Below are 24986 nucleotides of genomic sequence, written 5' to 3'. Positions count from 1 at the left end.
ATTTCACTTTTTTGACTCTGTATCAGCTGCCAAATCTATCATTTATATAGCTATTTTGATTCTTTTCTTTCTTTCTACCCTATTAACTGATCATATAGCTATTCTGAATTTCACATCAGGAGCCACTTTATATGCATACTTACTGACAACTCTACTTTTGGTGAATAACTGTTTGCCATAAAATACCTCTGCTGATAATAGTTCAAAATTGGGGGGAGAGGTCCAGAAGTTGTCCCCATCAATGAGGCAGTAAAATACGCATCTCCTCCATGCCACAGCAAAGGTAAGGAAGTATCTATTATAGCCTTACAGACTCAACTAAAACTTTCCTTTTCTTGAGTTGTTAAAACAGATTATATAATTGTCCTTAAAAGAAATTAAAGGTCCAAAGAGTCTCAAACAAATTATAAATATTTAAAATTACCCAGTCTATGTTTACAGAAAACAAAATCCCTCAAAGCCGTGTTTTCCAAGTAAGTAGATTCTGAGAACTATTTCTTCCATCATGTTCTTGGGGAAAGAAAAGGGAAGAGGACAGAGGGAGTAAGGAATGCCATGGTCAAAGAAGTTTAAGACACGTCTTTACTGCAGGCATTCCCAGAGCCTTTAATAGGCTGAAGCAAATCTTCAAGAAAGGGGACCCAACATACTACATTTCCCAAACTAACTGGAAAATGCAGCAGTGAATTCTACAGGATGAGTATTCCATAGCTCACCCTAGAAGGATTCAACTACAGATAATGCCCAGGATCCAAGTTTCTGGAAACCTATTCTCCTCCCTGGATCAACAAGTAGGTTTCATTCATGGTGGCATGTTTCCTTTTATGTCCCTCAATTTTGTGCTAAGTACAATAAATTAACTTAGCTATTGTTTCTTAGCTTAAATCTCCATTACTTTGATGGCCATATCTTTAAACTTGTCATAACCACTTTTGCTCTTCCAACGTGGCCAGCTGGCCAGAGAGGCCCACCTTGAGCTAATGCTGCCTTCTGTCACTTGAATCAAGAAGTCTGAGTTTCTCTGTCTTAACTCTCTTGGAGCTATCTGATTTTCCTCCAGGCTTTTTTAGAATTAGTTATCAATTAAAAAAAAAATAGGTCTGGACCTTGGGATATTACTACAACTGAAGGAAAGACGAATGTCAGTGCAGCATTGATTCTACCAGCACATCAATCTCTCCCTCCTTTAGCATCTCTGTGTGTGGCCCAGATGGATGCACTAGGTTTACCACTGGATTATCTGTAAAAGCGCTGGCAGTCGCTATCCCAGACTAAAAATATGCAAGTTCTGTCAACACCTGGTCATGTCGATGTTTTGTGGTTGGTCACTTAGATCAAACTGTGTTTTTTCCATTATTTTTAAATTACTTCGCCCTGAAAAGATTTGAACCATAGTACAATAAAAATTGATTCTCAGTTCTTGGCTTTTATTTTAGCCATTTTCTATCCCTGCAAGGGGATTGCATAAATTATTAGGCCTGTAAAAATTCTACCTGGCCTGCAAAGACTGCAATTTCAGAAACTAATTTTCTAGAGATAAGGCAAGGATTTTTTCATTGTTTCCTTTTGACCCTATCCCCATAGGACTCTAAAGTCAGGCTTTCTCAAGCAAAAAAAAAAAAAAAAATAGGCAGCAGACATATCTCCTTCTGTTTAGATTGAGGCTATCTTGAATTTGTAGTGGGTTTTTAAAAAATTAAATTCTTAGTTTCTATTTATAAAATCCTAAACACTGAGCAAGCATTGTCAATCAGTAAAGCAACAAAGGTTTCTTGTGTTATTTATTAGATTTCCTGTCTTCCCTACTATCAGGGACCAACGACCCAAACTGGAAAGCAGAAGTTTAGGTTCCGATAGATGTGTGGGAAAATTGGAATTTCTGCTGGCACGGTATGTGGACAAAAGGCCTTCCCCTGTATTTACTGGTAGGTTCCTCTGAACCACGTCGGATTCCATAGCAACAGAGTACAGGGTCCCTATGGAAACAGGAAAAAAATCCACTGCCAGTAGCAGGGAGGGCATCATGGGTGGGTCTATTTGGGCACATACCATCTGATTGTTGTCAGTCAGGCTCTCTTTGACTAGTTTAACAGGATTGTCTCACTTTTATCTCTACTCAAAAGGATCTGCTTAAATGAATCAAAAGACTAAGGGTTTTTTTTTTGTTTTTGTTTTTTAATATTTGACAAGATCACAACTTTATCATTAAACAAGCCTGCGAGAATCAAACAAATCCAAAACAAAAGGCTCTGTCTGCCTCAAACTTCAATAAGAGGTACTCCTCCTTTCCTGAAGCTCTCCTTTTGCTTCCCTAAATCCACCCAAGGAGCCTAGCTCTCCCCTAAACAGACCTCTGCCGAAGGCTAACTCTTCCCACCCCAAAACAAGGCATCTTCCCTGCACTGCAGCTCCTCTCAGCCTGAGGAATCTGGGCCCTAAACTTTTCAACAGGAAAAGACCAAAATGATACAAAGCCAGGATAAATAATTAAATGTGTCCTCACATAATTATAAGGTAGGGAAAGAAACTATCTTCAGTTCAGCTCTTCCCAGAAGCCGTGCCCAATTTGCTCAAGCCTGCCAATCCCTCTCCTAATCAGACCCCCCTGTGGCTGACACTGAGGCAAAACATAGCCATTGAAAATCCTTTCCCATCCCCAACACAAAACTGTTGACAATATGATCCCGACTTAAGCATGTCAAATATTCCAGCTCACAAAGGAAGCTAATTGTTTTTCTGGGGACAATAGCAAGAACAGTAAATATAACTTTCCACTTAAATGACAGAGGTAGGTATAACAGGAGCCTTTGGCCAGGCATATGATTCAGGAGCCTCAGTTGATATCTCCATGATTCCAGAATGTCACAGGGTACTATGCAGTCAAATACAGGGATGGCAAATGAGGCGCACTCGGGCCACCCACTGCCACTCCAATCCCATGGCGGAAATCACTAGTGAGTCACTCTGCTCTTTCTCTCTTAGCCCAGACACAGCCTCAGAATCCTTCTAAACACAATGTTCCAGGCAGCCACTTTCAAGAGATGGCACTCCCTTTCCCAAAAGAAAGCTTTTTGTTAATTCCAGTCTAAAATAACATAATATTCCAATATTAAAAAAGAAGAAATAAAGAAAAATGTATTAAATGGCAAACAGTTAACGTGACTGACTCACAAAGTGCCACCTGTGTGGCATATCTGTCTCCTGGAAGGAAAAGAGTCCCTGGTTGGTGAGCTGCAGATGTTTTTAAGCCCTCACCTCAAAATTTGGGCTTAAAACCCATTGTTTTCTGAAGCATGACATTTAAACAAGAGTAAAGTTCATCTACAGAACTATTTTTCATATAAACACCAACTACAGTTCCAGCTCCTTATTTGCCCACAGCCGGTTCAGTTTTACATAAAGTTGGCCAAGTTAAGAATCAGCTGTGAATATTCATTCACTGCTCTGGTAATCAATTGTCACACTCCTTTCTGTTAAGAACAGGAAATCATATACAGTTCAGTGTGTGGGAGTTAAGGCTTCTTATTTACGGTTCCGAAGTTCTCTTAACCAGTGCCAACAACAGGCAGGACACATCCATGGGAACTGATCTCTCACCATCAGAGCTGGACTGCCAGGCAACAAAGTGGGTTACCCAGTCCCCAGACCTCATCCTTCTGTCCTTCTTACAAGCCACACTTGCCTGGACGCCCCCATTAGAACTTGAACTTGGAGTTAGCATTTGACCTTCTCCATCTAACAAAAACAGAGCTAGCAGACTTAAGTCTACACCAAAGAAAACAATCATCAGAACAATCCCTTCCTTTACAGCAGCATCCAGCAGGAGAAGACAAGGCATGTGGGGCAAAGAGAATGGGAGCTGGACTGGAGAAGGGACCCCTGGCCATCTCCTTTGTCCATTCATGATTCTGCTGCAAGCGGCCCTGCTTACAATGATCCGCTTTCTCTGCCATCAGTGGAGATGAAGCCAAGACCATCCGATTGAGAATGTATGACCAGCCTTCTCTCTAGATTAACCAATCCTTCCCACAGAGGGTAGCTGCCAACTTCCCACTCTGCTGCTCTCTTTTGCTGCTTTTCCAAGTCCCATGTCACCAAATCTATAAGCAGTCCCCAACGTGCTAAGAGGTCGGGTTTCAAAGATGTGTTTGGAAACCAGTTGTGTGAATTTTCTTGGAGTTATAATGTTGTAAATAATGGCTAGGTCCCTAGGGCAACCTCAACCTCGATAGTTGTTCATTTATTCCAGCATAATCCTGAATGAACTACAGTACTGTGGGGATCACAAGTCTCTCTCCTTTCCATAGGTCAATTCATTCGCATACCAGTTTGGGCTGCCAAGAGCCTACCTCACTGCCAGAAATCTGAGATTATTCCTCTATCCACAATGCTCATGGGAGAAGTAGGTAGTAGAAGAAGACAAGAAACTGCCCTGGCTCCAGATCATCCCTGCAAACTGCAAACAGTTGAGGTCTTGGGAAAGGAGGCCTAATGGAACTGTGGGATGAGGAGAGAACGAGCATCCGTGATGTTGATGAGGGCAAGAGCTAAGAAGGGCCTGGGTCTCCTGCTGCTGCTGGGCATACCCATGGGAACTGATCTCTCTGGGGCATGTTAGTAAAGTCTCTCTCTCAAACTGTCTTCTTTATCACCCCCAAATCAGTCTGTTTCTCTTTCATTTGCCACTGTCCCCTGTTGCTTCTATTCAGTGTTCTTATGGTTCTCTGCAGAACAAGGCAGTCTCACTGTATCTCCCTGGTCCTGGCCCTAAAGCCAAAATACAAATGGTAAATAAACATTTTTTTTTTTTTTTTTTTTGAGACAGAGTCTCACTCTGTCACCTAGGCTGGAGTGCAATGGCATGATCTCGGCTCTGGCTCACTGCAACCTCCACCTCCTGGGTTCAAGCGATTCTCCTGTGTTAGTCTCCCAAGTAACTGAGATTACAGGTGTGTATCACCAGGCCCAGCTAATTTTTGTATTTTTAGTAAAGATGAGGTTTCGTCATGTTGACCAGGCTGGTCTCGAACTCCTGACCTCAGGTGATCTGCCTGCCTTGGCCTCCCAAAATGCTAGGATTATAGGAGTGAGCCACCATGCCTGGCAATAAACATAAGTTTTTAAAGTGAACGGCATTATTAATAATTAGGAAATGCAAAATAAAGCTAGGTACCTTTTTTCACCCAAAAGGTTGAAAGCAATAATAATAATAGCTAGGTCAGCAGAAATGTAAGGAAATAGGCACCTTCACACACTACTGGTGGGCATGTGAGTTGTTACAACCTGTCTGGACAGCGATTTGGCAATGTGCCTCAAACTGCATTACAATGTGGCTTATTCCTGTCTCCCAATATCCATTTTCCCCTTCCCACAGAAATAAATATATATTTATATATATTTTTACTGGGCCTCTGCCCACACAGACTAAAGATGCATTTGCAGCTTGGTGAGACCCAGTGACCAGTGGGATGTAAAAGGAACATGATCACTTCTAGGAATCCTCCTTAGGAAACAGTTGACATTGCCATTTGCCTCTTTCTCCCACCTATTCTGTCTGTTGATGATGTGTGGAGGTCAATAACGGTACATGGAAATGAAGACCATACCTTTGTAAATGTTAAAACGATGTCCCATTGTACTTTGCAAGTCTCCTGGCTATGTTTGGAAGTGAAATCACGACCTCTAAGGCATCTTGTTCACTCTCTTCCACCTTGCTTTTGGGCTCATTCCACGAGTAGTTACAGGAGTAGCAAAATAAAGATGCCCTTGTGGCTTGGTGAGAGTATGTGACAAAGAGATGGTGGAGCAGAAAGGCAAAACCTGCTTGGGTCCCCTGCTGGCTTGCCTACTTCTAGGCACCCCATAGCCAAATCTAATTCTAAATGATACAGGATGCATACCTCTCATTCCAGAAATTCCACTTAAAATAATTTATTGTATGAATCACTCACACATGCAAAGGGATAAATAAAATGATGCTCCCTGTAGCTGCAAAATTATGTGTGCCTAACATTAGTATATATTAATATGGTAAAATTCAATTATAAAAGTATTATTTAGATGTAATTTTTAGACTAGGAAATATGTCTACAATATAATACAAATAAGCAATGCAGCTTACAAAAAATATGCATGGCATAACCTACAAATTTGTATTGAATTTAAAGTAATGGAAATATATCTGAAAAGACACAAACCAAAAATGGCAGGACTATGAATGATTTATTTTCTCTTTTTGCTTATCTGTTTTCCAGTTTTTTACACAGATAAAAAAAATAGCTTCACTATGAAAAATCAGTTTAGGTAATTAAAAAAAATACAACAAAAAACCCAATTTTACTCTTTTAGTTATTTTTTAAAGTACAATTAAATTATTGCTGACTATTATCACCATATTGTGCTATCAAACACTAGATCTTACTCATTCTGACTATTTTTTCTACCCATTAACCATCCCCATTTTCCTCCTATCCCGCACCCCCACTATCCTTCCCAGCCTCTGATAACCGTCATTCTACTCTCTATCTCCATGAGTATAATTGAATTGTTTGTAACACAAAGAATAAATGCTTGAGGTGATGGATACACAAAGAATAAATGCTTGAGATCAGGATACCCTGATGTGATTATTACATATTGTATGCCTGTATCGAAACATTACATACACTCCATAAATATATACACCTACTATGTATCCACAAAAACTACAACTTCAAATTTTTTTAAAAAATCAATGAAAAAAATATATATATATACACAACAAATTTATGTCTCTTCTGAAGTGGCCTAGGTCTTTTACTTCTGATAAACAGAGTAGCACAGTTGAGAAGGGAAGGGCCCAAGGGTCTTTCCCTTCCTTCTGCAGTCTATTTCATTCCTACTCTTTAGCACAGACTGAGCCCTGAAGAACATCAACAGTGGTTTACTCATCCTTCAGTCTTCGGTGTGCTGATGCTTAGAAAGGAAGGAGAGAAGAAGGGGAAAAAATGGATGACAGACAAAAGGAGGAAGAGAACCAAGGGAGGAAGAAAAAAGGAATGGAGAGCAGGAAGAGGCAGGGAGAATAGAAGGAAGAAGGTGAAGCAAGACAGGCACAGCAATTGGGAGGGAAGAGACACTAACAGACAAGCTTGGGACACACAATATTCAAGACAATTTGAGTTACACATATTTTCATCTTAGGAACAAGATCAAACTTCTAAATTAGAGAACTACCTGGAGCCTTGGGCAGGCTGAAAGTGGCGACAAAGAAATAGGAAGTGTCTAGAGATTGCTGATATTGCAGATGAAATTAACACCCTGGAGAAAGAGCTACACCAGTGTCGCCGGAGTAACTTCAGACTATATGTGAGATGAGCCCAACGGCAAAGTGGAAGAGAGTGAACAAGATGACCTTAGAGGTTGTGATTTCACTTCCAAACATAGCCATGAAATTTGGAAAATGCAATGCGATATTATTTTAACATTTGCAAGAAATAAAGGACCACACATCTTATAAGATTTTCATATAAGAATTATATGAAAAGAATACATAATTCTGTCAATTATCATGGTAGTTAGGCCAAAAATATGTGCATATCTCAATGATCAAGATATGCACAAAAATTTAATCAACCAGAGTAGCCAACTGGATTGAGTTCTAATCTAATTTGAAACTAGTACTAGGAAATAATATGTCTTACACTGAAGGAATACAGGTACACCATCTTGAACAGGGGGTAGGTTCAGTATGCTCCATTGAGGTAGTAGTCAAGGACCATGTTCTCTTATATTTAAAAACTTCAGAAAAGATATTGCGTAGCCTTAAAAAAAAAAAAAAAGAAAGAAAATAATAAAAGGAAGTCCTGTCCCCTGCTGCAACGATATGGCTGGACCTCAAGGACATTATGGTTATGGTAAGTGAAATAAGCCAGTCACGAAAGGACAAATACTGTCTGATTCCACTTATATGAAGGATTTAAAGTAGTCAAAATCATAAAAACATAAAGTAGAAAGGTGGTTGCCACGGGCTGGAGGTGGGTAGGGGTAGTTAGTGTTTAATGAGTCTAGAGTTTCTGTTTTGCAAGACAAAAATGTTCTAGAGATATGTTGCACAAAAACGTGACTATATTTAATACTGCTGAATGGTACACTTAAAAATAGTTAAAATGGTAAATGTAATGTCATGTGTTTTTACCATAATAAAAATAAATATCAAGAAATTAAATGAAGAGACTACCAAACTTATATTAAAAATTAAACCAAAAATTATGAGACAATGCTTAGAAAGTAATTATCTTTCAACCTTGTGAAGATTTCCGTTAAGCACAGAAGTGTGAGAGAGAATCCAAATCTATAGCGTTCATATTTTTAGTTTTAAGAAGACATTTATAATATTTAGGAGCATGTGGTCCATAGAATAAAAGTTCAGCTTTCTAATTTTATTCTTTAAATGTGTAATGGAATAATTGATTTTAAAATGTTATTTTAAAGTTGAATCTTACTAATACAATTTTTTTTTTTCTTTTGAGATGGAGTCTCACTCTTGTCACCTGTCAAAGCACTGGAATTACAGGCGTGAGCCACTGCGTCCAGACTGTAGTTTAACATTTTAGAGTACATAAGATTTCACCTTATTTGTAAGTTGGGCTATTTAGATTTACAAAAATTATTTAAGTATATGGGAAGGTTTGTAGCCTGGACGCTGAATTATTTAAAATGAAAATCAAATCTATTAAATGTATGAATTCCATTTTAAAAACTTGAAGGTGTTTAAGTTTATAAAACATTAGTCAAAGGCTTCTTAATGTGTTTGTTAAATTTGTTAGACTGATGAATGAAACATCTGTAAGCTGAATTTTTCTTAAGAAGCAACTATGTTTTTGGATTTATAACTATAGTAAATCAAATACTAATTATGAAAAACAAAGTAAACCTCAGAATAGACTTTTTTATATTGCATATACGTGTATGCACATACGCACCCACCCACACATACAGAAGCACACACTTCACATTTAACAAATACTATAGAGCAGTTAGCATATTTGGGGGATCTGGCTTATTGTATGAAAAATTCATTGCTTTTGTAGTTTGAGATAAAAATCAAAAAAGTATTTTGATACCAAAATAATTCCACATTTAAATTTGATTGCATTTCCATTTTTAAATAGCTACATATATTACAAAACTAGAATCAGAAAAAGAAGGTAGGCTTTTTCATTTCAGGGACACTCTTCTGCTGAGAGAAAAGCAAAAGACAATACATTTTATATGACTAGAAAGGAAGATTTGATCCTATTAATTATCTCTAATCACAGTAGTCATAAGCACATGGATATAAGTAAATGGATCAAGATGCAGTTTAGCAAGTCAGTTTGATATTTGTGATAAAGAATTGCCATGAGAATTACTTTAAACTTCATGAAAATCATATGGCTTAATATTTACTCAACTTTAGAGCTACAGCAGAAGAATTCTTATCTTCTAATTGAAATCCAAACATCACAAATAATACTAAAATCAAGTCCAGAACCATCACTTTCAGTTAGTTAATACTGTACACGCAAGTCTTTTGCATTTTTCAAAACACTTTCATATATCTTATTAGATCCTAACAGCAACCCTACATGATTAATAGGCATTAGAACCCATCTTACAGATTAAGAAGTGAGGTTCACAGAAATCAAGGATGTTGTGGCCCAGGGACATTATACATGCAGGGTAGCTTTGGGATTTGAACCTAGGTTTAATTCATGTGTTTTCTCCATTCTATGTTAACAATCTGAACTGAACTTTTTTTTTCTTGGAGGCCAAAAGGGAGAGATAATAAATATAACAGTTTTCCTTGGAAAACTATACACTGGCCATGTGCACTACACTTAGGATGTCCATATTTGCATTTACAGTCAAATGATGGGTATATGTTGAAAGCAGAGAATAGTATCCAGTGATTTCTCAAACATAAACATTTAAACTAATCACACTTCTTGCTTCTCTATCTTCCTAACCTAACTATAGTTCCTATATATGCATTAGGATTAATGTATATAACAAAAAAGTGTTGGTTAACTGTAAGCTATCCCATGAAGAACCACAGAAATCTCTAGAACACATAAATATTTATTATAAAAACTGATATGTGTTAATGAAAATATATAGGAATGTGTTTGGATCAATATTTATTTAGGTACAAGAACTGAGATTTAAATCAATAGCAATTTAAAAGAGGTCAGTTATGTGACACTAAAAAACATACTATATATGTATATACAACACAAATACATCTATACAAGCACACACATATATATGTACACACACATATATTACAACTATTTCATTCCTCTGGACATTTCTCCATTTCATTTCTCTGAGGATTTCTTTATTAATGCAGGTGGAGCATCCCTAACGCAAAAACCCAAAAGCCAAAGTGCTCCAAAATCTGAAAATATTTTGAGTACTGACATGAAGTCACAAGTGGAAAATTTCCCTCCTGAGCTCCTGTCATAGTCAAAACACAGTCAAAATCTTGTTCCATACACAAAATTATTTAAAATGTTGTATAAAAATATGTTTAAGCTATATGTATAAGATGTATATAAAATACAAATTAATTTCATGTTCAGACTTGAGTTCCATCCCCAGAGTATCTCATTGTGGATGTCAAAATATTCCTAAACCCGAAAAAATCCAAAATCTGAAACATTTCTGCTCCCAAGCATTTTGGATACTCAGCCTGTACTTTAAATTCGCCAAATTATTATGACCAAGAAAAAAGCAAATGCAACGAAACCAAAGATAAATAGATAGGACTTAATTAAACTAAAAAGCTTCTGCACAGCAAAAGAAATAATCATCAGAGTAAACGGACCACCCACAGAGTGGGAGAAAATCTTCACAATCTATACATCTGACAAAGGACTAATATTCAGAATCTACAAGGAACTCAAACAAATCAGCAAGAAAAAAAAAAATCCCATCAAAAAGTGGGCTAAGGACATGAATAGAAAATTCTCAAAAGAAGATATACAGATGGCCAACAAACATATGAAAAAGTGTTCAACAGCACTAATGATCAGGGAAATGCAAACCAAAACCATAATATAATACCACCTTACTCCTGCAAAAATGGCCATAATCAAAAACTTCAAAAATAATAGATGTCGGTGTGGATGTGCTGAAAGGGGAATGCTTCTACACTGTTGGTGGGAACATAAACTAGTACAACCACTAGGGAAAATGGTGTGGAGATTCCTTAAAAAACTAAAAGTAGATCTACCATTTGATTCAGTAATCTCACTCTTGGGTATCTACCAGAGGAAAAGAAGTCATTGTACAAAGAAGATACTTGCACATGCATGTTTATAGCAACACAATTCACAATTGCAAAAATATGGAACAAGCCCAAATACCTATCAATCAACAAGTAAAGAAAATGTGACAGATAGATAAAGAATAGATAGATAGATACATACATACATACATATGTACATACACACATATATACCATGGAATGCTACTCACCCATAAAAAGGAATTAAATAATGACATTTGCAGCAACCTGGATGGAATTGGGGACCATTATTCTAAGTGAAGTAACTCAGGAATGGAAAACCAAACATTGTATATTCTTTCTTATAAGTAGGAGCTAAGCCATGAAGATGCAAAGGCATACGAATGATACAACAGGCTTTGGGGACTTAAGGGAAAGCGTGGGAGGTGGGTAAAGGATAAAAGACTAGACATTGGGTACAGTGTACGTTACTCAGGTGATGGGTGCACCAAAATCTCAGAATTCATCACTAAATAACTTATTCATATAACCAAGCACTATGTGTTCCTTAAAAAACACTTGAAATAAAAGAAAAATCTCCAAATTAAAAATAATGAAACACGTCTAAATTCTTAACACAGATTAGGCAAGAATATTAACCTATTAACCTTGAAGGATGAACAAATTTAGAGTTTAATTAAATTTATAAACAAAGTAAAACCACATCAAGGAATCACAGATTTCTTCCTGTCCTAGTAATATTTTAATTTAAAAATGTCCAATCCTTTCTTTTTTTCTAAACACATTCTAAGAAAAGGCTCCTAACCACACTGTTGCTCACACTCTCTACTGTGGTCTTTCCTGCCTGATGACATGCATTGGTCTTTCGGACAGACAGCCTTGTTACTCAAAGTCTGCTCTGTGGACCAGCAGCTTCCACACAGCCTGAGGGTTCAGCAGAAATGCGTACCTTTGGGCCCTGCTCTGGACCCATGGAATCAGAATCTGTATTTTAACAGCCTCTCCAAAAGTTTTGTGTGCTCATTCCAGTCAGAAGCAGAGCCAGTCTCTTTATCATGCTCTATACACAAGAAAACTAGGGGTTTTTTTCTCCAAGAATCTCCACAGCTGACAGAATGAAGAGCCATTCAGTGACCACCTGCTGTTTCTATTGCACATAAACATGAAATGAGAGCCTCATCCTGGGACAGTTTCCATGTGAATTTACATGGAAATTCATGTATTCATGTGAAACTTAAAATCTTCAGGATCTTTCTGAGCTACTGTCCTTTTCCCTGGAACCTTGACAGTACAGAGAAGGCAGGAGCACCTGACTAGGCTGCCTTGCTATATTTCCCAAAAGTGAAGAAACTGCAGCAGTAACAACAATCTTGAATATCCACCAACGATGCCTGTAAGTTCAGTGATCAGTCCTCTGGTTGATGTAGACAGAATCACTGCATTTGTAAGATCTATTTACTTCATTTCTCTAAAGTTCTTTGTTTTCAAGAACCTTTTAAAAATCCAATTTCAAAAGAAAGAAGATTTTTACTGATTTTAGTCACCTTAAAAAGAGAGATAGAATTGAACATAGAGAACAGAGAATTTTCTTGACTTTTTTTTTCAAGGTAAAATTATTTAACACATAGTTTTTTTAATCTTTGAAGTCATGTAATGAGATGCAGCTGAGAATTTCTTGACATGTGACATGGACAGGAGTTGGATAATCCTTGGTTCATAAGCTACTCTGCCAATTTCATTTCTTTTATTTAGGTAAAGTATCTTACTCTCTATTTATCATAAATATCTGCATCATCTTCCACCATCCACCACCAATTGATCAGACTAAAAAAGTTATTTAATTTGTCAAAGCTTCATTTTCCTCATCTTTAACAGGGGTATGATTATATCTGCCTCATAATGTTTTAGAAATTTTATAAGATAATGTATGTGCCTGGTACATAGTAAGCACACAATAAAGTTAACTATGATTTTGTTGTTGTCCGAAATCCATTAAAAAAGATACTTAGACTGCAAAACTCTTTGATGGCAGAAAGTATGTCTGGCTCATATATATTATATATATATATACACATAATATATATATTATACACACATATATACATATATATATACACACATACACATAATCTTCAGAGTCTAGCCCATTGGTTCTACATTGTAGGTCAATCAATGCATGTTTTATTCAATTGAATTGAATCCACTGTGTTGAGTCTGATTTTTCCTGTGAAAGAGGAAATGACTACGATAAAGGAACAATGACTTCCTTTATATGGACAAGTAGAATAGAAACCTGCTTTCCTCCCAAAACAAGTTAAACTAAGCTGCATGGTCCTACCATCATCCTGGTGACATCTACAAGCTATCCTTACGGTTCTGAGACAGGGACTATTCCATGGACTCCTTCACAAGGTGAGCCTGGCTCCTGGAGGCCACTCAGCTCCCCTTCCTCAACCACAGCTGACTCTGAACTGGCAGCCCACTCTCCAGCAAAGTCTCTGGAGCCTAGAGAAGATCACTTTTTTTTTTTTAAGAGACGGGGTCTCCCTATGTTGCCCATGCTGGTCTCGAATGCCTGGGCTCAACGCATCCTCCCACCTTAGCTTCCCAAAGTGCTGGGATTACAGGCATGAGCCACCATGCCCGGCCCTGAGAAGATGACTCTTTAGCATACATATCCCTGACAATTTTCTAATGAAGAGCTACTTTTAATATTTGTGAAGTGTTCTGATCTCTGAAAGTGGGAGGGGTGGGTGAGGGGAAGATGAGAACCAAAAGGACATGTCACTAACACATGATAGTGAAGACAGCTGGCCAGGTCCCCACAGGAAACCTCAGAAAGCTGTGGAAAGAGGGTGGGGCAGCTGGCAGTTCCACGTCAAGCCTCCAGAATGACCGTCTACAGTGGTATCTATCATGGAGGAGAGGGTGAGGCAGGATGAAACAGAGGTGAGGAGGGAGGGGAAGACAGGACTTGCTCTCCTGAAGGTGCTACTTGAGTACATAAAAGAAACTTGTTTCAAATACCGGTATTTGCATTAAATCATCCTTGGTAGCCTTCTAGGTAAAGTATCAAGAATTAACTTAAAATTATGACTGATTCCTGTGTTTATTTTGGTAACTGGAAACAGTTAAAAAAGGTGACCGTGTTACCTGCCTGGCAGCAAAACTTGGTAGAAAAAGAGACTACGAAAACACAACCAAGAATCTTGTATTCTTTGTTCCTTTATTCACAAGGTTGCCTCACTTGTGCCAGTTGTGAAGAGTACAGAAAAGTCACTGGGAGGCACCCCCAAGAACAAGAAAGCTACTCAACATCAGCATCTCAACTCAGAAAGCAGAGTTGTCCCTCTAGCCTTGTGTTGAGCCAGAATACTTGAATAAAATAGTCTTTAATGATCTCTCTTCTAAGTGACCTATACACAATAGTAGGAAATCTCAATTGCAAACTGCATCTCACCATGCATCTCATATTCTAGGATTCTCTGAAGTGTGTCATAAGATACCAAACTTCTCTCAAGACATCTCAGAATGAATTGGTGAGGTGGGGAGGGAAGAGAAGAGGGAAAATGACAATGAAAAGACAGAAGAGGGAAAATGACAATGAAAAGAAGTTCTATTTTGTGACACAGACTCACTGTCATTTTTTAATGTGAAAACTCCTCTACATTTAATAAGGCTCATCATTCTATGCACCAGAAAAGAATATGCTGGCCTTTCGGAAGTTGACTTGGGTCAGCTGCAGGAAAGTTAGTTCTCTGTTCTCTTCTGTGACCCAAGTCCAGTGAGTCCTGACCAATTTCCAATGAGACATTCATTGAAGAATTATAATTTATATCACCACCTCCGGCCTTGAATTAGCTTTCTGTAACAGCTGTTTTCTCCTTAAGTAATATTCATTTGGAGACTTTGGATAGGACAGGAGGACAGAGTTAATGCTTCCTTCATTACACAAGCCAAGGAAAAGTAGCAACCAGAGAAAAAAGGAATGTTCCAAGACACCCACCTCCCCAGGCCTCTGTCTCAGCTGCCATTAACAGAACCAAACCAGCACTGGGAAAAACAAGCAAATCTCAAAGGGGTGAAAGTCTTACTTACGGACACACATTTCCCCACTTTCATAAAATCCAGGACAACATTGAGACTTGCGCCTATACATAGTCTTCTCCCCATGTCGATAGGCTGTCCGATAACTGACTCTATAGAGAGGGAAAAATTAGCTATTAAACATAATAAAGATCTGAAAAGCAAAGTCTTTCAAACTAGTTATGAAGAAATATGGAATACATGTCTAGACCAATATAATACTAACTCATCAATTTGCTAAGAAGATATTAAGATGCCCGATTGAAGCTAGTCTATCCTTTATTTGAAGGGGTCAGTAGATTCATGATTTCCCTCTTTCACTTATCCTAAAACATGTTGAAAAGTATTGATTAATTCATATATGATACCCACCTAACCATCATTCACTTATGTATGTTTTAAAGGAAGAATTCAGAGAATTCCCTTAAAAACCTTAGGGCAGTCTCATCCCACTATAATATAGAAGGCTAAGAGAAAAAAGACCTCTCCATTTAACTAAAGCGCCATTTATTCACGGATTCACTTACATAGCATGTGTTTACTGAGCACTTACTATATCCTGGGCACTGTTCTAGACATTGGGAATGAGCAGAGAGCAAAACAATACAAATCCCTTGCTCTCAAGGAACTTACATTTTACTGGGGAAGACAGATCTGGCTGAATTTGTTAAAGTAAGGACATGCATTAAACAAATGATTAGATCATGTAACGGCAGGTAATGATTACATGCTGTGAAGAAAAATGAAGCCTCAGTCAGGGAATAGAACGTGACAGGCGGGAAATGCTAATTTACACAGAGTGGCCAAGGCCAGCTTGTGTGAAGAAATGACATTGAGCATAACATCATTTAGTGCAGTACAAATCAGCAGATGCTGAACTCAACGCATAACTCATACACTATAAATGTTAGTATACTACTAATAAAATTAGGGCATCTGAGTTCCCTTCTATATTAACATTAATATTTAATTATATTTTAGTTTTGTTTCTGTGTTCACATTTACAGAAAAAAAAATACGTCTTGTTTTACTTAAGAGTCAAATTTAAGTTAGCCTAAATTGAGTCAGATGTTTAATTGGAAACATGCTAAGATATGAATTTCTTGACATCTGCTGCTGTCCATAGGAAACAGTGTCTCCCCTAGTTGTGTGCAACACGGAGGGTAGATGAATTCTTGTTAACAAATCATGGTAAACAGCAGACACTTTCTCTTCAGTTAGGCTGTAAGCTCCTTAGGGCATGGGCTACCTTTCTGCTTTTCTATATCCCCTGTAATTTGGCACAAAGATAAGACAGTAGCAAGCCCTCAATACCTATTCACTGAATTAATGGATGCACTTTATGCTGTCATTAGTAATTCTGTATTAGAATCTATTCCCAGTTAGCCAAACTCATAAACATGTCTGAGCTTCTATTACCTGTGCCGCGTGCATTTAAACCAGTTTAGAATGTCAGTGCAGCTCGTGTAGTAAATTTGATCAAAGGGATGTGGGTATGACTCTTGCACAGTCACTGAGTAGCTGAAAAGAAATGGAAAAATAAGAAATCAGTATTTCTCTTTTTTAAATTAATAATATACTATGTATTTAAAAGTTTGTAAGCTAAATTATCTCCATTTGCAACTCCATAGTGACTTTTAACAGAGAATTTCCATGCTTTTATGGGTTTTTATTTAAACTAGAACCCCAAAAGGATCAATTTTAACAATATATTTAAAAGACAAGGATTCCTGCTGTAAATTTTAAAGAAAATTCTATCTTACTATTCACTATAAACCCTAATATTCCCAAATTTAAAAACACCACTCTATTTTTCTGCCTTTAATTCCCTCCTTTTATCCCAGGGCTTAAAGGATAACAAAGATCATTCACAGAAGGTTTTCATTCTAAGTCTGCATGCAAATAATGTTACTCAGCAAAGAAACAATTCAAGTAAAGTAATACAGTACATTTTGCTACTGATTCTTAAAATATCAGAAAGAACATATTTTTCTCTAGTTGAAACTCGGAATAATTTGCTTTCAGGCAATGGAAGACTATACAGTACATAACAACTGAATAAATACTATAAAGTAGTCTTTAAACCTGGTTCTAAACATATGGCTGAGACAATTAGCCTAAAATAGTCATACCAACAGCAGGCTACTACTTAAATAGTCTGTTTTCCAATACATTTTCACTAACAGGTTCCTGTTAGAGTGAAAACATACAAGCCTACGGGCCTAAGAACGTGGGTGGAAAACATCCATGAAATATGAAGAATTCTCACTGTTCAACTCCAGACTTCTTCATTTTAAACAGTCTATTCCATGCTAAAGAGCTTAGCATCTGCCTATAAGAAAATGTGGATAATCTTCTCCAAACAATTTATTCTCTTAAAGATTTTCACTAAAATCTTTAATTCACACAAACAAAATGGGCCATAATCACCGATTCACTTGCTGCAAATCAACAGCCCAAGTTCACTAACAGGAAGGAAGGAAGTTAAAATGTCAGCATGAAGAATTCAGGTTAGACAGAACCTTCTGATTTGAAAAGCTGTGTGGTGCTAGCCTCACAAACAATGGGTTTTCTTTCTGCAGCTGGTCTCTGGTAGTCATTATATATCAGGCTTCAATAGGACAGCCATGAAGTAATCGTACTATTCATAGTTTTGCATATTTCATTCTTTGCGATATTGCAATTTATTTCTAGGTAAATTTAGCGACCCTCCATAAATGTTGGGCAAATAAAACAGGCTCTATTGAAAAGAGCACTGGACTAGAAGAAGGCAGGGTTATAATTCTGTACTGACACTGAGAAACTGGGAGATGTTCAGCGGATAACCTCACTTCCCTGGGTCCTCATGATCACGTTTTAAAATAAAAGGAGTCAGAGAAGGTGTTGAAGATCCCCTCTTATTTAGCATCCTGAATTTCTAACATATACTTTCGATGACTGTTTCTTTCTCCCTCCAACAGATGTTACCCATTGCTACCTGCAAAAATAAGTTCAGATGAGGATACAGTGTGGTGTGCAAATGCCTGCATGCTATGATGTAACTCCTTTTGGGTAAAGCAAGAGGCCCCTGCTAAAATATTAATATTCTTGGAATGACATATCACATTAAGCTATCAGTATTTTCTTCAGACCCCTAGCAGTGTCCTGAGGTTCTAAGACTTCCTTACCAATATTTCTTCCTCCTGTGAAATTAAAATTCAAATTTAAAGCTGTTGGAACTTTAAATTATTTTGAGCCTTGAGAGGAATATAACTATGTGGCCTGAGTCATGCAGCAGGCAGCTGCAAATTCTTTTTCCTATAAATGATTAGAAATAACCAAATGGCATCAGAGATAGACCCCCTCAGATCATTACCCTTCCTCAGGAAATGTTAAAGCAATCTTCCTTGAAATGTAGCAAACTGTAATCAATCAAATCACTGTAACATATGTACTGGCTTTCTATGGAAATTGTCGAACCTTATTAAACTTCTTTGTTTCTGCCTATATAGGTGAAACTTTAACTTCCCCACTTGGGAAAACTGAGCCCATTCCCTTGAAGTCTCTTTTCTGTATGGCTGTCCTCAAATTTTGTACTGAATAAACTCAATACTTAATCCTATTTTCTAACTCTCATTGTTTAAAGTTGACACTTTCTATCCAGCTGCTTGTAAACAGCTGAATCTTAAGGCCTACAGCATTATATCTCTGTTCCATTTCTAGTGGAGAACAAAGTGAATGAATATCCTCTGTGTATACAACTGGTGTACAGATACAGTCCTACATCACCTATGAGCAAAACAGAGCAACTTCCCACATGTGCTGTAAAAACAAAAAAGAAACCACTCTAAATTAATGCCAGTTGGGAGAAAACACTTATTCAACCAGTCTCTACAGTACTAATTTAGCTGAACTAAATTCATTTGTTGGAACTAGAGCTGATAAAGAGTTTCTAGAAAATTTCAAAGGCCATGTTATGATATTCAAGTCTGTGTGCCTCAGAGTGCAAAAGTTATAATAAATGCATCCTGGCCAGTTCTATTTGATGTGGAGGGAAGAACCAATTCCATAAACCAACATGTAAAATGTTTTCACTGATTTCTAGGAACCAAAAAGAGTTTTTAAATGACAGGGAATGTTGGAGTACATGAATTTCCTCTTCTTGTCACTTGCTGCTCACCAATAGCTCTTTTATTAAAAGAACAATCAAAGTATTTAGGGTTCCAATTCAACAAACATTTATTGAGCAATTCCTGCCCTCAAGGAGCTCTCAGCCTAATGAGAGGGCAATATTTAAATGCTGAATGTAATACGATATAGCTTTCCATGGAGAAATATATATAGCTTGGGGGAAACAGGAGTATAAAATTCATTATGTTTTGAGTATTTCTCCTCAATCTTGGCTCTACTCATTAAAATTATTTTGACACTCAAACCCAATACAGAACTGACTACATATAAATTATTTTGAACTATATTAAACTATAGTTCAACTAATTTAACTATGTTAAACTACAGTTCAACTAATTTAACTATAGTTAAATTACTGTATAAACTTAAGTGGAAGCTACTTTCTGACCGATGATAATTACCTGCCTAATTATCATTGCTCAGAAACTGAAGCTTCCACTTAAGCTTATAGGAGAAAGGTACTAAGCCTTTTCAACGTGAATTTCTTTTCTGTTGTTTCTTACACACTATTTTTCCTTCTATACACTACTTTCCTTTTTTTTTTCATTTGTAAAGGTATTATAATCACACTATGGAATATGGAAAACACATTTTTAAAAAAGAGAGCAGGAGAGAGAATTCCACAGCTCTCACATAACCACCAATAGCATGTTGTTGTGCCTCTTTACAGTTTCCAGGAGGTTTCAGTTTTTGGTTGAAGGTATTTCTAAATTCTTATATTGTAATAATCACGCCATGCACATATTTCTAAAACATTCTTTTTTAACTTGAGTATATCATAAGCATTTTTCCATGTTAGTACAGTCTTCAAATTATGACTGACAAATACTTTTAAGTGACTACACCTAATTTGCTCAATACCCACCAATCATTAGGCAATTAAGTTGTCACTCTTCAAGGGGTCCATTTTCTGGAAGCGATGTGTTTGAATCATGAAAGCAAGTGTCTGCAAGAATGGGCCTGCCTCCTCTGGTCTTTATCACCGCCGCTTTGGCCAGTGCTTAGGCTGCTGCTGGAACTTAATTAGCTTCTCTGCTAACACTCCATACTGCCATATTCACCAGCAGCTGCTCCTGAAGTCACAGAGTATGAGGGTACCTCCTCTATTATCTGGTCCAATTCCACTTTAATTGACAAGGAGCAACACTGAGCTTCCATATAGAGTCAGCAGTAACACCAAGACCCTCAGACACTGTCCTGCCCCATCCTCTCTCAAACATCACTATACAACATTTAAAGCTTCTAAAACAGACAAAGAGTGGGAAACTGGAATTTTAAAAATCTGATCCCAATTCTGCACAACTTTCAGCCTTCAGAAGCAAAACTCTTTATTTCCTGTTTGTTTGTTTAATCTTCTCATACATACGGAAAACATATCATCGCCATGATTTTAATCTATTAAGTGTTATCTGGGGAAAACCCCAATAAGATTTAATTTAAGGTCAAAGAACAGGGGAGTGGGGGAGGAGATGGAGAATAAGGGGAGGAAGCCATTATCACTTGGGCACATTCCAAAGTGGTTAATTACATTTTACCTGCCTAAATTATCTTGTTACTTTAATCAGATATGGTAATAATCTTCATTTCTTATCTCTACTTGCTTCAGGACTGCTGATTCAATTACTCTCCCTTCTGTGTTAGTAATTGAAGGTTTGGGCAAAGTGTGGTTTCTCTTCACTTGCGCCTTCTTTAGAAGAAACCCCACTGAATGGAAAAGCTCAAATTTACAGAATACAGAAAGAAGGTTAGGAGAAGGAATAGATGATTTCTAGAGTAATTCATTTTCCAACAAGATGCTGTACAGAGTTCCTTTAATCATAAACACCCCTTGAGTATTTAAATGATTTCATTTTCTCTCATTTCATTTTATGTACAATTTCTTAGAATCACAATTGCTGCATTAAAACAAGGCACATCTCTATTTCAAAATATTCAGGTATCAATTGGGATGCAGCTAGAACGCATTGATGGAAGTATTTTTGTTTAGTGCTTCTCAAACTTGAATATGCAGAGAAATCTCCCTGGGATCTTGTTAAAATGCAGATTTCAATTTAGTAGGTCTGGGGTGGGACCTGAGAGTCTGCATTTCCAACAAGTTCATGCCTCAGCTCTGCAAACCACACTCAGAAGTAACCTCCAGGTGATTGCATGATTCTGAGCCATTGGGTACAGGTAGATTTTAGCATAAGAAGGGCTTAAAATGAGCCCTACTACCAGAATTACGCCCTTGGAACTCACCTTCCTCTCCCCATTTCAGTTCAAGCCCATTTCCATTTTTGAAAATACTAGACAAACCTGTCACCTGTGCCTTTATTTGATCATTTCAATTTATCTTCTACACCAGTCCCCATCCTTGCCAAAACAATTCTACTTTCTTTTACCTTTCTTCTAGAAATCATTATCTAGTCTTACAACAGAAAATATATCAAAAAGAAGATTACAGCTGTCAACCCTTCTTCCTGGTAGTACATTTTTAAAAAACTGGAAAATTTGTTCATCATTTTCCTGTTTGTTCACATTCAATTTCCCTCCCCTTTAGTGAGCATTTTAGAGTTTGCACTAATCACTTGTACAGTTGTTGGGTTCTATTAGGTTTAGAGATGAATGTGCCCCTTGTCTATCTCTCTTTCTCACTCTCCATGCCCCTCCCACATTGATGTACATATTTAGTCATTTCATTTCCTATCAGAAGATGAACTCACTCATTCAACAATTATTTATTGAACACATGCCACATGCAAGGCAGTGTTTTAGACAGTGGGAATTATCAGTGGTGAGCCAAACAATGCAATTATGCATTGGCAGCTCTGATCAACTGCTGATCAAGGAAGCAGGACACAATGTGTATTTATAAGTGGGTGCTGGATTATTTGAAGCCTTGAAATTGTTTTCTCTCTCTCTCTTTTTTTTTGATGGGGGACGGGGGGGACAGGTCTTGCTCTGTCACCCAGGCTGGAGTGCAGTGGCATGATCTCAGCTTACTACAGCCTCCACCTCCTGAGTTCAAGTGACTCTTGTGCCTCAGCCTCCGTAGTAGCTGGGATTACAGGCATGCGCCACCACGCTCAGCTTTTTATATTTTTAGTAGAGATGGGGCTTTGCCATGTTGGCCAGGCTGGTCTCGAAATCCTGGCCTCAAGTGATCTACCTACCTCGGCCTCCCAAGGTGCTGGGATTACAGATGTGAGCCACCACACACCCAGCCTTTTTTTCTCTTATAGTATTTCCCTCAGAGAGTTCATCTGTTCACATTTCACATGAATTCATCTATTCACATCTCCTATCTCATCATGTTGGATATTCCCAAATCTATATTCCCAAATACTTCCAGGCCCATAGTTTACATTGATTTTATAAACCCAACACGGCAAACCCGCACTAACACCTTCCCTTTCAAATCAGCTCTCTCTTTTATTTTTCCATATGCGCAACGACATCTGGATTACTTCACACAGCAAGTGCTAAATCCTAGTCTTCTCTGCCTCCTTCACTTCCTCAGTCAATGTATTATCAAGATCTGTTGATTTTTGTTTCACAGCATCTCACAAATTTGACTTTTCCTCCCATCCCAAATCTATCATCCCTCCAAGAAGTTCAACCACCAATGGTCTCTTCCTTTACTAAATTTGACGTGTACCCATTCATGTAGCCACTGATTCATTTTTATGACTTTAATAAGTATTTATTATGTATTTTCTTGATGAAATGGTTTATGGAAGTGCTGTAAATCTTATAAAGAGAACTAATAGGAAGTCCTTCTGCTTAAATTCTGTATAATGTAGTTAATACCACAAATATACAGAACTTTATTATATACATATATTCTCTCTACAGCTTAAAGTTTCATAATAATATATAACTCCATTGACTAATCAGGTAATTATGTTTTAATTACCCTGCTTGTAACACTACCAATGGAGGTAGTGCCCTCACCAAAAATAATGCTGAGTGAGAAACCAGCGTGTCCCCAGAATAATACCACTGCTGTGCTTGAGAGGCTCTGGGCTTTGTGCATCCTAACAGTGGGGGACAAAGGTGATTAGAATGTGTGCTCTGTGGTTTGCTAATAATGGTGCTGAAGATCAAGAGTTTGATATAATTGTACTTACAGCTATTAAAAATACATATTACCCTCCAGTACTTAACATCTTCTCTTTGTTTAAAACCCTTACATTTACACTTTTTGGATAAAGATAATTTCTGGGAAAATCAAGTAGCACATTAGAGCAGAGCCGACTGGACTTGATTGTACTGCAATATCGTTGGATGGGTTTGTACTATTTTTGTGTTCCCAAAGGGACTATAAGGTCCTGGAGGATGACCTACTCTTTTGTACTTTCTGCTGCAAATTGCTCATATCTGGACATTACATCATCTGCCTTCATATAATCACACCCTCCTGAAATACAGTTCTAACTTTGTTCTGGTTGTGCACAGTTCTCGGTGGTCCACATGGCACTGATTTCAAACTGCCTCCCCTTCCGAGATCCCCTTCCAACCATTGCAACCCACTCATCTTATTCAGTTCTTCAAGAGCATCTCAGGGGACACTACCTCTATGCAGCCTTGCCAGTTTACCCCAAAATCAGGTCTCCCTTTTCAAGCCATCTACAGCAAAATTCTTTTAAATCCCATATATTTCAATACTTTAGTACATTATCTCATGCTGCTTTCCACTTCTTACTCATGGGTTCCCATGCATAAGTCCAGCTCCCCAAAATTAATGCAAATTCAAATCAGAGACAAAACCTTAGGAAGATCTTTTAATTGCTCTATTAATGCTTTCCCTGAATCTTACAACTGCACCTGCATTAGAATTAGATATGTCAAGATTTTTTTCACATAATATATACATTGTAAGACCAAGGTGACTAACACTACCTAATTTGCTAGCTATGACTAATGATTTTTACATAAAAGTAATTTCACAATCTCTTCGCAAATTCTAATTTGATACATCTGACTGATAATTATAGTATATAAGGGAACTTCTCAGCAATTTTTTGTCAGGCTCCTTTCAGAACCATTACCTTTCCCAGTGGCTACACACATTAGGGTCTTCAAGATTCAGAGGTGATGCTGTCCCAATCCAGTGCCATAATAATAAACAAATAAAGCTCAGGCATGAGTTCAAAGAAATAACCATTTTTTTTCTGCAGAACAACCTACAAGAAAAAAAAATCCAAATTAGAAATGCATTGAAATGACTCACACAGAATTCTTTTCAGTACAGCAACCACCAGGTACCAGTTGTCACTAGGGCTGAAATGTGCATAATAAGCCATGTATTTCAATAGCCAGGTCACCAAATTCCATGGTCCCTGAGAGAGGGGTGTTTCTTATGTTGTGTAGGGTGGCTACTATTTTGCAAATTACTAAAATATGCAAATCATCATCAATTGCCACAAGAACAAAAGCCCTTCTCATTTATGTCAGCCAATATTAAAGAAATCTACCA

General features: G+C 37.5%; 1 protein-coding gene across 1 annotated transcript in view; it reads right to left on the bottom strand.

Annotated features, from left to right (window-relative positions):
- MEGF10 (multiple EGF-like-domains 10) overlaps positions 1 to 24986 on the bottom strand; it is a 174445-nt gene that overhangs the window by 106895 nt on the left and 42564 nt on the right. Inside the window, exons 3-5 of the mRNA XM_011942092.1 lie at positions 24559 to 24693; positions 16778 to 16879; positions 15371 to 15471 (exon numbers count right to left, since the gene is read on the bottom strand). Of these exons, the coding sequence (XP_011797482.1) occupies positions 15371 to 15471; positions 16778 to 16879; positions 24559 to 24674 (319 nt within the window). The 5' untranslated portion in view covers positions 24675 to 24693. The remainder of the gene's footprint in view (positions 1 to 15370; positions 15472 to 16777; positions 16880 to 24558; positions 24694 to 24986) is intronic.

Source organism: Colobus angolensis, unplaced genomic scaffold, assembly GCF_000951035.1.
Source record: "Colobus angolensis palliatus isolate OR3802 unplaced genomic scaffold, Cang.pa_1.0 Scaffold206, whole genome shotgun sequence".
Taxonomy (NCBI): domain Eukaryota; kingdom Metazoa; phylum Chordata; class Mammalia; order Primates; family Cercopithecidae; genus Colobus; species Colobus angolensis.
Note: the sequence above shows the minus strand (reverse complement) of the source record. Positions and strands in the feature narration are given on the sequence as shown.